The sequence below is a fragment of the Chrysochloris asiatica genome, unplaced genomic scaffold (assembly GCF_000296735.1).
Source record: "Chrysochloris asiatica unplaced genomic scaffold, ChrAsi1.0 scaffold00125, whole genome shotgun sequence".
Classification (NCBI taxonomy): domain Eukaryota; kingdom Metazoa; phylum Chordata; class Mammalia; order Afrosoricida; family Chrysochloridae; genus Chrysochloris; species Chrysochloris asiatica.
Window position 1 is genome coordinate 5,626,964 of NW_006408643.1, and position 16,130 is coordinate 5,643,093.

The following is a 16,130-nucleotide window of genomic DNA, read 5'->3' on the forward strand; positions in this document are numbered from 1 at the left end:
GTGCCGTGGACTGCCAAAAGAACCAATAGATCTGTTTTGGAAGAAGTGCAACCAGAGTGCTCCTTGGAGGCCAAGATGGCTAAGCTTCGTCTCTTGTCGGGGACTAGCCTTGACATAGGTGTTGGATTCACGAGTGTTTGGTTCATGAGGAGGGAAGATCCGGTGGCGATAGGGATAGCACAAGAATACACAGAAAAACAGAAGGAAAGAGATAAAGAGACACCCCAAAGCCAGGGTGGATACATTACTGGCGTCAAGCAGCTCTGGCATGGTGAACATATTAACCATGAGGGCAGTAAGGTCCCACATGGCAAACATCTTAGCTAAGCAGGCAGTACGCACCCCTTACTAGCTAGTCAGTAACGCATGCTTAGTCAGCCGCACAGCACATTCTCCACGCTGAACTACACACTTTCGCCGCCTGCCTGTAATGCACGGCCTGAAAGCCATAAGGCACGGCCTGCCAAGCTGTAAAGCACGCCTTCACTGCCTGCCTGTTCGTAATGCACACCTGGGCTGGCCTGCATCTCCATTTTATTTAGGGGAGGAGCTTCACATCAAGCTGGGAGGGACTAAGACAAGGTACCGCTAATATCAGTAATTTTCCAGACACTGAGGTAACTTTACATCGTATTTCGCTGGTTCGAATCCCAGGCCCGCAACTTGGTTTCTCAGGCTCAATTAACACATCTATAGCCCCTGAGCTCAGTTGAGAGAAGGTGAAAGGGAAAAACAAAAGGCTTGGGTGGAGTCCTGCTGTTTTGGCTTCCTGAGCCAGGTTTGCAGGACTGGAGATGCCCAGGTGAATGGGCTGCACCTGGAAAAGGATTAGGGAGGATGGTTTTTTTGTCTATAGAACAAAGAACTGGGAAGTAGCTAAGCTAGTTTCAGTTAATCCTTTGGAGAAAGGCTTGACCTTCGAAACCTTTACAGTCTTCGGCTTTAGGAAAATATTACATTTATCTGTGAACATTAAGGGCTCATGTTTGGAATTAAATAAAAAACGTAACTGAACACTAAGATGAAAAACAATTTGCCATGACTGCCAGTGGCCAGAATTTGTTCCTCAGAGCCTGTGGCCTGCATAGTCGACACAGTCTGCAACAGTCTCTCCTACTTTGGACATATTGTCCGGAGAGAACAGTCGCTAGAGAAGGATGTCATGCTGGGTAAGGTGGAGGGTCAGAGAAAAAGAAGAAGACACCCAACGAGATGGATCAGCCAGGTGACATCATTGATGGCGTCAAGTATGGCGGTGGTAGTGAGGTTGGCCCAGGATCGGACATTGTTTCGTTCTGCTGTGCAGGGGGTCGCTATGAGTCAGTTCTGACTCAATGGCACCTGACAACAACAACAACAGAGAAGAGGTGAGATCCCCTTGAACTGGGAATCACCTCTCGGGTGATGGAATCACCTCGTTATTTCTACCCTTTGGGAGTGTTGGCCCCAGATGGGTCCTTCCTGTATTTTGAAGAAGGTAGCTCAGTGGTAGCCCCAGCCCTTGGTTCTCTTCCAGGTCTTCAAGCTGCACACCAAGCTGGGGATACCCATCCCCTGCGCAGAGCCCGTGCCAGCCAGTCCCAGCCCGGCCCAAGTACCCCGTGCCAGCCAGCCAGCAGTCCCTACTCCCATGAGCTCCCCCAGCCCCAGTGTCTCACCCAGCAGACTGGCACCCAAGAGACCGACGGCCTCAAAGGCCACCTGCACAGGTACGCGTTTCTGGAGTGGCTGGTACCAACGTGCAGCTTCCCCACGCTGGCCTTCCCTGAGGAATCTCCATCCACGCTGTGTGTGTGTGTGTGTGTGTGTGTGTTCATGTGTGTCAGTTCATGTTGTGTGTATGTGTATACATGTGTTTAGATTTGAGAATGAATGGGGTTGGAGTGTGTGGTGTATAGGAATGTGTGTATGTATGTTGCTAAGCGTCATTGAATCTGTTCTGACTCAGTGCTCCTGTTGACAGTTTTCCAGGAGCCACTGGTGAGTCTGAGCTTCTGATCCTTGTGGTTCAAATTTGTGTATAAGTGTGTATGTGTGTGATGGGGACAATGTCAGGGGGAGGGAGTGTCCACTCCCCACGTCCCACCAGGCCGAAAGGGCACAGCATCGTCCTCCTCAATCTGAAGCTCTGAAGGAACCCTTTCCCAGGTAGTATCCGCAGACCTGAACGAGCCGGCTCTTCCCCTGGAGCATGGATGGTGCCTGCAGGTCTCCGGGAACACCACCCTGGCCTGCTAGTGGAATCTCAGTCACTGCCTCCCACCTTGGGCTCCCGGGGAACCAATTCCCTAATGGCAGTGATGTGAGCACCTTGGAGCACCCATCTGCAGCCCTACCTGCTCCTCTCTGGGTGTAGAAACAGCTGGAACCCCTGGACAGTGACAACAACACCAACTGAGCTGGCTGGGGACTCCTGGGGTCCCAAATGGTTTGCACTTGACTGCTAGTATAAAGGCTGGTAGCTCGACACCCCCTTTCCCCCTCCTCCCCGGGCCAGGCACTGCAGAAGACAGACCTGCAGTCCGTTTCCATAAAGATCATTCCTTTCTGCTGAGTCCATTTCAATCTGTAGCGACCCTAACCACAAGGCTGTGAATGTTCTGCAGTGGCACTGAATGACACATCTTAGTCCCTGACACGGGCCCCTCACTCACCCGGGCAGTTGGCCAGTTGGCCAGCTCCACAGTGACACTTTCTCTCAATGAGTCATTCTGGACCAGAGGCAGTGGCCATGACCGAATTCCCTGGGAAGCACAGTTCCCCAAATTCACGAGACCACAGCTCCTGAGTAACACACTTCTTCTTGTCCAGGACCACCCCAGCTGCAGGGCACCCGAAGCCGGCCCGAGGAGGGGATGCCGGGCCCACCCAAGGCAGAGGGCCCGGGCCACGTCAGCCCCCGGGAGCCCTCCGGGGACTGGCATGATGCAGAGCCGGTGGGTCTTGACTACGTGGAAGAGGTAACTCTGCCCACCAGTGGTGATCCAGCGGACCTCAGCGTGTGTCTGTGCTCGGGGCCCTGTCCTTCAGCACCTGTCCCACTGAGACTTCCAACTAGTGCTGTTAGCAGCCCCAACAGATTGCTCCAGCCTCGTTCGAGGGTACTGGGTGGTGAATTGCAGAGAGCACTGAAAATAGGGTACATGAGGCCCGTCAAGGAGCTCCTGGGGGGGCTCACATGGTTACGTGCTCAGCTACAAGTTGAAGGGTTGGCAGTTCAAACCTACCCAGAGGTGTCTCTAAAGATGGGCCTGACAATTTGCTTCCCAAAAGTCACAGGCTAGCAAACCCCATGGCGTAGTTGGACACACGAGGCGCTGAGAGTCACAATCAACTCAACAGCAACTCCCAGCAGTAACCATGAGCCACGGCAAGGTCCAGACAGGGAGAGATGTATGTGGTGGGCAAGTCCCGCCACTCTGTCCACCTTTGGACGCTGAAAGGGGTGAAAGCCTCAGAGCAGCTGGAAGCTGCGCAGAACCTGAGGGCCTCTTCAGCCAGCCCTCGCTACTGGCCTGAGCAGGCGTAGCCTTCGAGGGCGTGCTGGTGACCAGCAGAGCCAGGGCCCAGTTCAGGCCTGCGAGGCCTAGGCCAGCTCCACCTCGAACTTCAAGTGCTAGACTTTTAAACCCCAGCCAGAGCGCCCCACACCACCACCACTCAGACACAAAGCCCCAGAGTGAACAGCTTGCCGTAAGCTGCCTCCTCCACAGCCCGGCCCCCACCTGAATACAACAGCCACACGTGTTTGTTAGGGCTGTCAATCCCATGGGACCAAGTACAACTGCTCCACAGAGTTTCCAAGCTGCTGTCTTTTATGGGAGTAGCTCTCTAGGTCCTCCTCCATCGGAGCCATTGGATGCCTTAGCAGCTCAGTGCTTCACCCTTGTGTAGCGATCCAGCCAAAGAATTTCCCCAGGTTCCCACAGGATTGGACAGTTTCTCACTGGCGTCCATCCTACGCTGCTTCCTCTTTTTCCACACACAAAAGCCCCTAGTGGATGGACTCGCTGCCACCAGACACCCCGCTGATGTTAAGAAGAAACGCAGGAGAGAGATTCTGCCCAGAGATACAATAGATGGACCCGGATCAAAAGAGGGAGAAATGTGGAACATAATATAGTACTCTCAAAGAATCCAGACTTACTGGACTCACTGAGGCTGGCAGAGTCCCCAAGACTATGGCCCCGAGTTACTCTGCAAACCTTGACTCGAAAGTACCCCTGAAGTCACATTTAAACTAAGAAACAGTTTAGCTCACAACATAAATGAGCAACCCTGAGTATTGCGTGCTCCTTTAAAGACTCATCTATATGAGATCCAATGGAAATGGACAACATATTTAAAAGCACAGGGGAGGGGGCCGGGGGCAGGGAATAGCATGGGTGCCGACAGAACAGAAATGCCTAGTATTGGCACAATGAGAAGAATGTACCCAAGTCACTGATTTTTCCATCTAGAAATTTAATGGGAGGGGGCCCATGTATTTTCACCAAAAAATAAAATAAATACTAATTTGTTATTTTTTTAAAAAAACACTTTGGGTGCTGAGAGAGAGCAGCATCTGAGGGTGATTGATGAAGGGGTCAGGATGGATGGGGAGGAGGCAGGCTCAGCTGGAGAAGCATGTTGGGGTAAGGCAGGGGGGCCAGGGTTGGGGAAAACAGGGTTCCTTCAGACACGAAGCAGCGAAACAGCTGTCCCTTGGGCCGTGACCTTGCCCCTGGGGGAACTGTTGGGGCAGACAGAACTGTAATGTGCATGGGGACGGGACTGGCATGGGGTTGAGGCCCGGATCTCCCCTGACACCGGTGTGTCCTCCGGTTGCAGGTGCATAATGAGGAAGGGAAGACAGTCCGCTTCCACTGCAAACTGTGTGAGTGTCGCTTCAACGACTCCAATGCCAAGGACATGCACGTGCGGGGGCGGCGGCACCGGCTGCAGTACAAGGTGGGCACAGGACCAGAGGAACCCGGGAGGGCTTTGAGGGGCTGGGGCCAAGTGGTACAAATGGTTAACACCCTCATCTGCTCGCTAACAAGTTGGAAGTTTGAGTTCACCCAGAGGAGCCTCGGAAGAAAGGCCTGGCTATCTACTTCCCTAAGTCAGCCCTTGACAGCACCATGAGCAGCGTCCAACCTGACGCCAAGGGGCCGTTGTGAGTCTGCATTGGCTCCAAGGGCAGCTGGTTTCTGGTTACACACGTAATAGGTATTTACTCTCCAGAGGCTGGAAAGTTCCAGAATGTAAGGATAAGACAACAATCACTCAGATTCCACCATCCTCTAACTTGTGTTAATGTTTCAGCAATACATGCATATTTTAAAAAAAACTCACCGCCATCAAGTCAGCTCCGACTCACAGCAACGCTGTGCACAACAGAACAAAACACGGCCCGCTTCTGCGTCATCCTCACAATTGTTAGACTTGAACCTGCTGCTTCTGCCATGGTGTCAAGCCATCTCATTGGGGGTCTTCTTCTTTTGCACTGACCCTCCATTTTACTTAGCATGATGTCCTTCTCCAGGGACTGAACCTTCTTGATCACATGGACGAAGTATGAGATGAAGTCTGGCCATCCTGCCTTCTTAAGGAGCTTTCTGGCTGCACTTCTTCCAACACATTTTTTGTTCTTATGGAAGTCCATGGTAGTTTGAATATTCTCCAACACTGTAACCCAGATGCATCAATTCTTCTATGATCTTCCTTATTCATTGTCCGATTTTCACATGTACATGAAGCTGTTGAAAATACCATGGCTTGGGTCAGACCCTATAGGACAGGGCAGAACTGCTAGTCCTAGGATTTCCGAGACTATAAATCTCTAGGGGAACAGACAGCTTCACCTTTCTCCTGAGGAGCAGCTGGTAGATTTGAACTGCCAACTTTGTGGTTAGCCACCCCATGGTTAACCCACCGCATCCTGCATGCAGAGAGGATCTATGAACATGTAAGGAGTCAAAATGAAATGCTAACTGCCTAGATGGTTTTAGCTCCTGGTTTTGTATTATTTTGTTACCTTTATAAAGTGGGAACGGGGTATCTGATCTCCAGAGTGTCTGATGCCCACAGTGGGTTCGGCTGTAGACTATTCTGTGCCTGACTGACAACGGGTTCTCTCACACCGTCTCCAGTCATTGGAGCTTTAGGTTGTTTCTGGGTTTTCTTACAAACAGTACTTCAATGAATATGTTTTTAAAAGCAAAACAGCTTCATTGAGTTACGGTTCACATTTCACCCACTTAAAGTGAACAATTCCACAGTTTTTAGTATAGTCACAGTTTTATGCAACCATCTCCACTAACTCCAGCACATTCTCTCCCCGCCTCCCCCACATAAGCTGTCATACCCTGTTCCCTCCACCCCAGGCCCTGGTGGTGGTGGTTAAGTGCCATGGAGTCGGTTTCGACTCATAGCGACCCTGTACAGGGTTTCTGAGGCTGTAAATATTTACGGGAACAGAAAGCCTCATCTTTCTTCCGCGGAACAGCTGGTAGTTTTGAACTGCTGACCTTGAGGTTAGCAGCCCAATTCATAACCACTATGACAGGCAGCCATTAATCCACTGTCTGTCTGTGAATTTGCCTGCTCTGGACATTTCACACAAATGGAGTCAGACACGTGAAGCCTTTGCATCTGGTGTCATTCTCTGAGCATCGTGTTTTCAGTGCCAAGTTGTAGCTTTGATCAGGACTGGGCCCTTCTTTATAGCTGAGTAGTATCCTGTGCCATGCCTGGACCACATTGTGCTGCTCCACCATCTGTGGGTGGGCACTTGGGGTAACCCACCCATGGTTGTTCTTTACACAACACTTTACTGGGTGTGATGCTGGAAGCAAGCCCTAGAGGTAAACTGTACAAGGAGTAGCGTGCTGCTGCAAGCCCCCACGGCTGGGCCTTGCCCACGTGCTGGGCACCCTGGGAGCGAGCATCTGTTTGTGAGAATCATTTGAGAGTGTTCAGTGGTCCCAAGGGATTGCTGCTCACCAGCCGTGTGCCTCATGGCCTTCTTGCCCTTCCCTGGGCTCCCGCGTGTGGTGGGGTGCTCACTTGGAGCCACTCACAGCTCAGCCCGAGCAAACCCCACCTCCTCCTCCCCTGTCCCCATCACATTTGGGAAATAGAATTGTCAGACGTCAGAGGATTCAAAAGCAGGAACGTGTCAGTTTGGAGGCTTTACCTGGCTACATATACCCACGTATCCATATCCACACACATGTATCTGTACACATACATGCACACATATCCACATGTGGGCACACAGCCACATCTCCACACAGATGCACAAACATCAACATATATCTGCACACACACATCATAGGTATGCATGCATGTCCACATACACACATTCTCACGTATCCATACACACGTGCATACATACACACATACATGAAAGGGTTTCAAAAAGTTGATGGGAAATTGAATTAAGATGTTGGAATATTCCTATGAACTTTGCGAAGCCCCTTTGTACAAGTTCACTACACATGCATGCATACGTACACATCACACACGAACCCATACACACAATAACCAGACATACACATGCATATGTGTATGCATGGACATGCAGATCCACGTGAACATCTGTGTGTACACATGTCCTCTGGCAAACACACATATGCATGCATGCACCCATGTGCATGTACATGAGTGGACAGACATATGTGAATGCCTGTGTGTACACACATATGGACTTGCACACATACCCAAACGTGTGTGCGTAATGCACATGTGAACACCTGCACATACATGGACTTGCACGTGCAAACACCTGAACACACACGTGTGCAATGCATGGACACATGTGCATGGACTTCTGCATACACAAACATATAAAATGCATTCACATGCCCTCACACATGTACACGTGCTCAGATCCACATGCATGTGTGCACGTACACAACTCCTGAACATTCATACATGCCCCCCACATGTATGCACATGCACAGATACACATGAGCATCTGCATGCTCACACAGGGGTCTCTGATCCCATTGCTTTTCCTTTGTGTCCCAGAAAAAAGTGAACCCTGACCTCCCCATTGTGGCAAAGTCCGGCACTCGGGTCCACAGGCTGCTGGAGGACAAGATGCGGAAGCAGAGGCAGAAAGAGCTGGCGCGGCGGCACAAGGAGGTCCAGCGCTGGCTCGCAGAGATGAGGTGCGCCCACAATGGGCCCCATGGGAGGGGGACCCTCTGGTCAGTCCCCTCCTCCCGCTCTTTAATCTGAGACCAGATCCCATGCTGCTGGTTGGAAAGCCCAACATGTCTCCTAGCGCCAGCCACGTGGGTGCCCACGTAGGTTGCTGTCGGCCTGCCATCGAGTCCATTCAAGGTTAGTCTCCCTCCGTTACTTGTCATTCCTTGGCTTTGAGCCCTGGACACTGGGGCTGGGGGAGAATTAGAGGGTCTTAGCTGGCCTGGGTATCGCAACAGATAAGCACGTGCCTGCTAACTGAAAGGTTGTCGGTTTGAACCCATTTGGCTGCCCCATGGAAGAAAGGCCTGGTGATCTGCTTCCATTGAGCTGGCAGCTTAGAGAACCCTAGGGCTGTTCTGCTTTGTCACAGGGTGGTTCTGAGTTGGAACTGACTTGACAGTACCCACAACAACATGGGGCAGGCCCCTGACCGCAGAGGTGGCTGGGGACTTGTGTCCTTGCTCACTATGGACGGCCCTGCCCCGTCACAGAGAAGCCTACAACCACTCATCCTACTTGCTCCTCCTTCACCCTCTTCCTTGTTCTGAGCAATTTCACTCCCACGCAAACCAAAGCTCACCGCCAAGAAGTGGGTTCAGACTCCTAGTGACGCTGTAGAACAAAGTGGAACTGCCCCAGAGAGTTTCCGAGGCTAGAAGTCTTTATGGGAACAAACTGCCTCGTCATTCTCCCTCAGAGCTGGTGGTGGGTTCCAACCGCCGGCAGCCCAATGCTTAACCCACAGGGCCACCAGGGCGCCTCGGTTCCCACAGCAGTCTTAGATCTCCCATCCGGACTTTGGTTTGGGGAGGCTGGTGTTAGCAAGCCCGAGCCTGACGTACCAGGGGCACTGGGCAGAGCCAAGAGTTTCCAGGTCCATGAAACGGGAATCCAGGTGTGCCTGCGTCATGGTGTCATGGTGTTCTTGCCAAGTCAGGCCCTTTGTCCCCATGTCACACATGCCTGCATGTGCCCCCCCTCCCCCCGTGGGCTACTGGGTTCTGCCGGACATGTCCAAGGCACCACGGTAGCTCAGTGAAGGGGACACACAGCAGGAGACGTAGCGCCTGCGTGGATGTTTTCGGGGGCCACGAGGTTCGTGGATTTCTGCCGCTGGGGTGACAGCTGTCGTCCGTCCCTCTCCCTGTCTCCCTCCCCCCCCCCCCCAAGACACTATCAGGAAGGGTGCTGGCGGCAGCGTGGGGCGGGGTGGCCATTCCCGGATGAGCACCTGCGCTGGACCACACCCACCTATGGGCCGGCCCGGGGTGCCCGCCACGCCCCTCCTGGTGGGTCTGCGTCCCCCGCAACATGAGGGTGGGAGTGCCACAGGATGACGATCTTGCACTCCCCCAGCACCATCCCGCACCTCACTGGAAAGATCCAGAACATTCTATGAGCACCCAAGATGCCCACGTGGTTCTCAGGGCTGAGAGGGTTTCCTTTCCAGGCCCAGGGGGACTAAGGCATCCAGCTCGAGCCCCCACCTCTGACCTTCAGGACCCACCCATGGTCATCCCCAGCTGTCCCAACAGCCTGGCTCCCATGCTGCATTCCAACTTGGGCACCACGGTCCACAGGCCCCATTAGCTTGGCATTATGCTCAGGTGTGGGAGGCACAAATGTTTTGCCCTCAACTAGTAACCTAAAGGTTGGCAGTTTGAACTCATCCAATAGCACCGCGTAAGAAAGTCCTGGTGATATTCTTCCATAAAGAGCACAGCCACAAAAACCCAGGGCCACTTGAGTTGGAATCGACTAACCAGCGATTGACTTATTTCTTTGGTTTCTGGGAAGATGCCCCCCTCTCCTGCACCTGCTGGGCTTAAAGCCTGTGATTCACTGTCAGAAGGGGGTCAGCAAGGACCCCCACTCAGCCCTGAGCTTCCATGGCCCTTGGGGTTAGTATAAACCCTTGGTGAGACCAAGGGTACCTCACAGCTCACATGTTGGGCCTTTGTGCCCCCTTAACCACCTGCTGCCCCTGAAACTGGCATGTCTCCGCAGCCCCCTCATAGGCCCCCCTGTGGCCCTGACGCCTCTGTCCCATGACCTGGATTCAAGACCTCCCCCACAGCTCACGCAGCGGCCTGAGACCAGCGAGGACCGGCAGGTCATGTGGAAGCACAGTACCATCTACCCCATGGAGGATGAGCTGATGGCTGTGCAGAGGGTCATCTCTCACTCGGAGCGCGCCCTCAAGTTGGTGTCTGACTCTCTGGCCCAGGAGCAGGCGGCCAGCACAGAGGACAAGGGCAGTGAGTGCAGGTAATGGGCCGAGTAAGGACAGGCGGTCAGTGGATGTGCCCTCCTTCCCGGCTGGTCTGGTGGTGGAGGACAGAGGGGCTGAAGGCCTGTCAGCTGCATCCCTGGGCGGCTGAGCGCTCCGTCTCTGCACAAGATTTACCTGCTGCCAGAGATGGGGGTGTGTGGCGTGGGGGGGGGACGGACAGAGGAAGTCAGTGCTAGATCCAGCGGGATTGTCTTGGAGTAGGACTGCTGAGTCTTCCCAGGTCTGGAGTCTAGTGGACCTTCCAGTCACAGAGGGGTCTGGGCAGCATGTGGTAACCGACATGTTGGTTCTGTCTGTTGGAAGCGCACCTGGAGTTGTAGTTCAGAAAGGATGAAGTCAGCTCGGTGAGCCTCAGTTTCCCCATCTTCAAAAGGGGGATGAATCCAACCCAGACTCACCCCTTCACATGTCCCTGCGTGTCACCGTACTGAGATACCGTGTCACCATGAGACACCATCCCACTCCTGACTTGCCCCTCCCAGTGTCCCTGGGTGTCACCATGTTTACCACATGTCACCATGAGACACTGTCCCACTCCTGACACGCCCCCTCCCATGGCCCTGCAAGACACCTTCCCTTTGCATTATTATTGATTTTCTTCATTGTGGTTGTTCACCACCATCAAGTCAGTCCCCTTCTCATGGCAGCCCCCCACAACAGAGCGAAACACAGCCCGGTCCTGGGCTCTCCCCATGGTCAGTTGTGGACAGGGCCGTTATGATGCCCGGGGTTCTCATCAGCTGAGCTCCGGAAGCCCATCGCCTCGTCCTCCTGGGTCTGGACACTCTGGTCATCATCCTAGCACTAGGAGCTGTATCTCCTTAGCACTTGGAAAGAGGGGGTTCCTGTTTATTTTTAAGTTTTTGACTTGGAAAATTTCTAAAGTGGCTCTGGTGGTGCAGTAGGATAAGCACTAGACTGCTAACCGCAAGGGCAACGGTTCAAACCCACCAGCCACTCTGCGAGAGAAAGATGAGGCTTTCTGCTCCCGTAAGGATTTACAGCCTCGGAAACCCAAGACAGGGCTGCTATGAGTGGGAACCGACTCCGCGGTAGCGATTTGAGTGAACGTGCTGTTGTGGAAAATTCCAAACACACAAAGCACAGCAGTGTGTTGTTAGTGTTGTGAGTTGCCATCAAGGCAGCGACCGTGTGTGGACAGAAGGGACTGCTGCCCAGCCTTCCGACATCTGCTTCCCACTGTCGTAACCACTCTGTCCACCTATCGCCTGTGTTGTCGTTGTGTTAGGTGTTGTCGAGTTGATCCTGACTCACAGCGCCCCCTCCCCCCCCCATGACAGAGTAGATCTGCCCTATCAAGTTTTCTAGACGGTCACGTTTACGGGAGCAGATTGTCCATCCGAGCCTCTGTGTGGGTTCAAACTGAAGACCTTTCGGTTAGCAGCCAAGTGCTTAGCCACCGCACCACCAGGGCTCCTATTCATTGGCTAGAACCAAACCAAACCCTGTGCCACCGAGTCACCTGACTCCTAAGGGCTCTACATAGGGTTTCTGAGACTGTGTGTCTTTATGGCAGTCCAACACCTAACCCACAGTGCCACCATCGAGCGCTATACAACCATCACTTGGCCGCAACAATGGCCAACCTGACCGCCCCCTCCCCGCCCCCACCCTGGTGATTGACAGCAGTCCCCTGACTTTAGTAAAGATGGAGGGATGGATCTCAAAAAAGAGGGACTCTTTAGGGTTTATCAAAACCACGATGCCATCTTCCTACTGGGAACAATTCAACAGTAAATTCTTCAATGCCGCCAAATCGTAGTGCTGAAGATTCCAGAATCCTCCACAAACCAGCCCCAGCTCACAGCAGCCCATGTGTGTCAGAGTAAAACAGCTCCATAGAGCGTTCGGTGGCTAGAGTTTTAAAGTTGCTTGGCAAGCCTTTCTTCTGAGGGGCTTTATTATTATTAACTATTTGAATTCGGATCCAAGTTGACTGATAAAGCCCTGAGTCTCTTCTATCTCTGGCCCTCTCCCTCTCTCCCTCTCATTTCCTTCCCCTCCAGTTCTCCATGGGGGAGTCTGGGGCCTAGCCTTGTAGAAGGTGCCTTGTCTGGGTTGTTCTGCGGGTATATCGGTGATGCTATGCCAAGCACTCTTCCAGCCTCTATGTTTCCTGAGACTAGAGGCCGGGTCAGGTCCCAGCTGGCCAGCTGAAGTGCAGTTGAGATACCAGCCCCTGTGCCCTATGGGTTGGGTAAGTTTAGGAGACTTGGTCTCAGACTGGGTCAGAGCAAGTGGGTCTGTGGTTAGGAAGTAGACAAAAAATAGGGAAGCAGGTGACCGTCGGTCCCAGGATGCCACAGTGAAGTGGGGGTTGGAGAGGTTGAGGAGGAGCAAGGCCGCAGACTAGGAAGCAGGCTGGTACCAGCTATCAGAGGTCCAGAAAGCAGGGGCCGGCCGCCATCCGGGTCCTTGTCCACTGTGGTTGGTGCTGTTAGGTGCCCTGGAGTCGATCTTGACCCCCGTGTGACAGAGCAGAACTGCCCCCACGCGGCTCTCGAGGCTGTCATCATACTAGGATGGCACAAATGGTTAAGCACCAAAGGTCAGGTCGGCGGTTCAAGCCCACTGGCTGCTCTGTGAGAATAAAGGCCTGGCAACCTGTGGGCAGTTCTGCTCTGTCAAAGGGGTCGCTGGGAGTCGGAATTGACTGAGGGCACTCACCAGCAGCAATCCGTGCCAGTAGCCAGTTCTAAGGGTCAGTGTGTATGCCGACAACTGCTAGGCCCCACCCTGAGTGCTTTTGTTGGCCACACTGCAGTTTCTCTCTTTCCTCCCAGCACCTGCGTTCTGAGGACAGGCCTCAGCCCCATTTCACAGGTGAGGAAACTGAGGCCCAGCGAGGCTAGGCAAGTTGGTGGGGAGCCAGAGTGAACAGCGGCCTGCTAGGCTCCCATTATCCCCACCCTTCTCCCCCACACCTTCCTGACACCCCTGGCACCATGTTCACCCCTACACCTGTCCCCACCCCCATGCCGTACCTTCTCCCCTTGGTTCTCACAGCAGCGCAGCCCCTACCACGCGGGTCCTGAAAGGTGTGATGCGTGTGGGCCTCCTGGCGAAAGGCCTCCTCCTTCGGGGCGACAGGCACGTGCACCTGGCCCTGCTCTGCTCTGAGAAGCCCACACACACCCTGCTGCGTAAGATCTCCGAACAGCTGCCCAGGCAGCTCCTGGTAAGGCCAGGTCGCCTTCTCTTCTCCCACACCCCAGGGTTCCCCCGGCCCGTCAGACCGTCCGCCTCACAGTGACCCCTGTAGGTCAAAAGTGGGCTCTGTAGGGTTTTCAATGGCTGATTTGTCAGACAGGTTGCCAGGCCTTTCTTCCTAGCTGCCTCTGAGTAGACTTCAACTGGCAAGCTTTCGGTGAGCAGCCAATCATGTTTGTCGTTTGTACCATCCAGGAACTCCTCTCAGGCAGAGGGTAATCTTTTCTTTGTTTTCCAATGCACTTTTAAGGAGTAAGAGTCATTAGAAATGAATAAGTATAAACAAGTCGAAAAGCGAGGCAGGACGCCATGCGAGTTTCTTTAGAAGGTGGTGGTGGTGTTGGGTAGTCAGATGAATGTGGCAGAGTAGTAGGCTGCCATCTTTATAGGAGCAGATGGTCACATCTGGTGGATTTGAACCGCTGACTTTTCCGTTTGCAACTGCGTGCTTAACCACTGTGCTACCAGGGCTCACTTTCATAGCGTTCAGGTGAGAACGTGGAAACATCTAAAGGTCGCACCCATGGAGACGGTGACTTATGTTCCTTCCTGTTACCCGTCCAACAGAACTCAACCCAACCCAGTCCTTGAAATTGGTACACAAAGCATTTACGGCAATTGCACTGGGCTTCGTGTCTGCAGGACCAGAAAGGCACAAAGCCACATTTAGGATTGTGAATGGTGGTGGGTTTTTTGCCTGGAAAACGGTTCCTTTGGGCTTTTCTGAATCATTGTTGTTGCTACGTGCTGTCGAGTCGGTTCCGACTCATATTGACCCGATGTACCACAGAACAAAATACTGTCTGATCCTGCACCAGCCTTAAGCCCATTGCCGACTGCCACTGTGCCAATCCATCTTGTTGGGGGTCTTCCTCTTTTTCTCTGATCCTCCACTTTACCAATCATGATGTCCTTCTCCAGGGACTGGTCCCTCCTGATAATATGTCTGAAGTAGGAGAGACAAAGTCTCCCCATCCTGGCTTCTAAGGAGCATCCTGGCTGAACTTCTTCCAACATAGATTGGTTTGTTCTTTTGGCAGTCCGTGGGACTTCCAATGTTCTTCTCCAACACCACAGATCAAAGGCATTGATTTTTTTTGTCGTTTCATGTTCTTTTTTTTTAAGTTTTTATTGTGAATTAAGTGAAAGTTTACAGGACAAATCACCAGATCATCAGTTTTACTTAAATTAAACAAATCATACACCTTGTTTCATTACAGTGATTATAATCCCCTCCATGTACCATCAGTTAACAGTATTTCTCTCTATTCACTTCAGCTTTTTTTTTCACCAAACACTCAGGCATATATATAGTAATTTACACCACCGAAGGGCACATTCTACAAGTCTGCCTCCTGGCTACCAGCTCTCCATCCCTCTCTTCCCATGAATCTAGAGTCCTCAGCTGCTCCCTCTCTGCATGCCCCCATCTCTGCCTTCATCTCTGGTGTTGCTTCTCTGGATAAGGTCCCACATTCTGTTTGTGCTCTTCTCCCTTGATGGTCCTAGGGTCTTCTGTTTCTGGACTGTAAGATTAACTACTCCCCTGTTTTTGTTACAAAACTTCTACCTTTACAATTGTGACAGTCGCAATTAGTCATGATAACAATCCCTCACTATGGAATCCTAAGAATCTTATCCCCATCTCTTTTTACCAGACCCATCTAGATAAGATGACAACTATTCAGTAGGCACTCTTTCTTCCCTCGCACACTCTTAAACTAAACTACCTCTTGAAACCTTGTAAGCCAGTCACTTTGTGCCTTTATTGCCCTCTCGTTTTAGGTAGCCAATGTCTAAGTTGCCCGTCCCTATTCACCCTGTGTACAGAGGGGATAGCAGTGATACTTGATGTGAAGACTCCTTCTCTCTCTCTCTTGGTACTTAGAGCTACTACCTCCATGAGTATAAGTCGAGTTCATCAAATTGTAGTATTTTACCCTAGTTTCCTTGATCAAAAATTGTTCTTTTAATCTTCCTCAAGTTCTGATTATCAAGCCATCGAGGCCAGGTCAAATGGGTACTGTCTGCAGTTTGGGTGTTCTTGTGCATCTCCCATCACTTCACATCAGCTGGATGCTTCACTCTCAGCTCTAGCCCTCTGTGGCTATGTCCTTGTCCATGGGCTCAGGTGTCCTCCGGTCTCACCACTTTGGACCAACCAGCCCTTCCTCTTCTCTCTCTCATCTCCCAGTCAGTGGAGTCAATGGACTGTGGTTGAACTCAGCCCATTTCTTCATTGCTGCCTTTCCCCCTCTTCCACTCACCAGGAGACCGGTGTGCTCACCAGCCAGCTTACATGCCTGTTTGTGTGTTCCCTTTGAGTTTCAGTCTTAGAGGGGGGAAATGCATTGATTTTTCTATGGTCTTCCTTATTCATTGTCCAACTTTCACATGCATATGAGGT

The 16,130-nt window shown here is 52.3% G+C and overlaps 1 protein-coding gene across 1 annotated transcript in view; it reads left to right on the forward strand.

Moving 5' to 3' along the window:
- ZFR2 (zinc finger RNA binding protein 2) overlaps positions 1-16,130 on the forward strand; it is a 48,317-nt gene that overhangs the window by 24,653 nt on the left and 7,534 nt on the right. The window contains exons 10-17 of the mRNA XM_006869041.1: positions 1,517-1,709; positions 2,812-2,960; positions 4,831-4,950; positions 8,017-8,159; positions 8,231-8,334; positions 9,370-9,516; positions 10,218-10,467; positions 13,520-13,691. Of these exons, the coding sequence (XP_006869103.1) occupies positions 1,517-1,709; positions 2,812-2,960; positions 4,831-4,950; positions 8,017-8,159; positions 8,231-8,334; positions 9,370-9,516; positions 10,218-10,467; positions 13,520-13,691 (1,278 nt within the window). The remainder of the gene's footprint in view (positions 1-1,516; positions 1,710-2,811; positions 2,961-4,830; positions 4,951-8,016; positions 8,160-8,230; positions 8,335-9,369; positions 9,517-10,217; positions 10,468-13,519; positions 13,692-16,130) is intronic.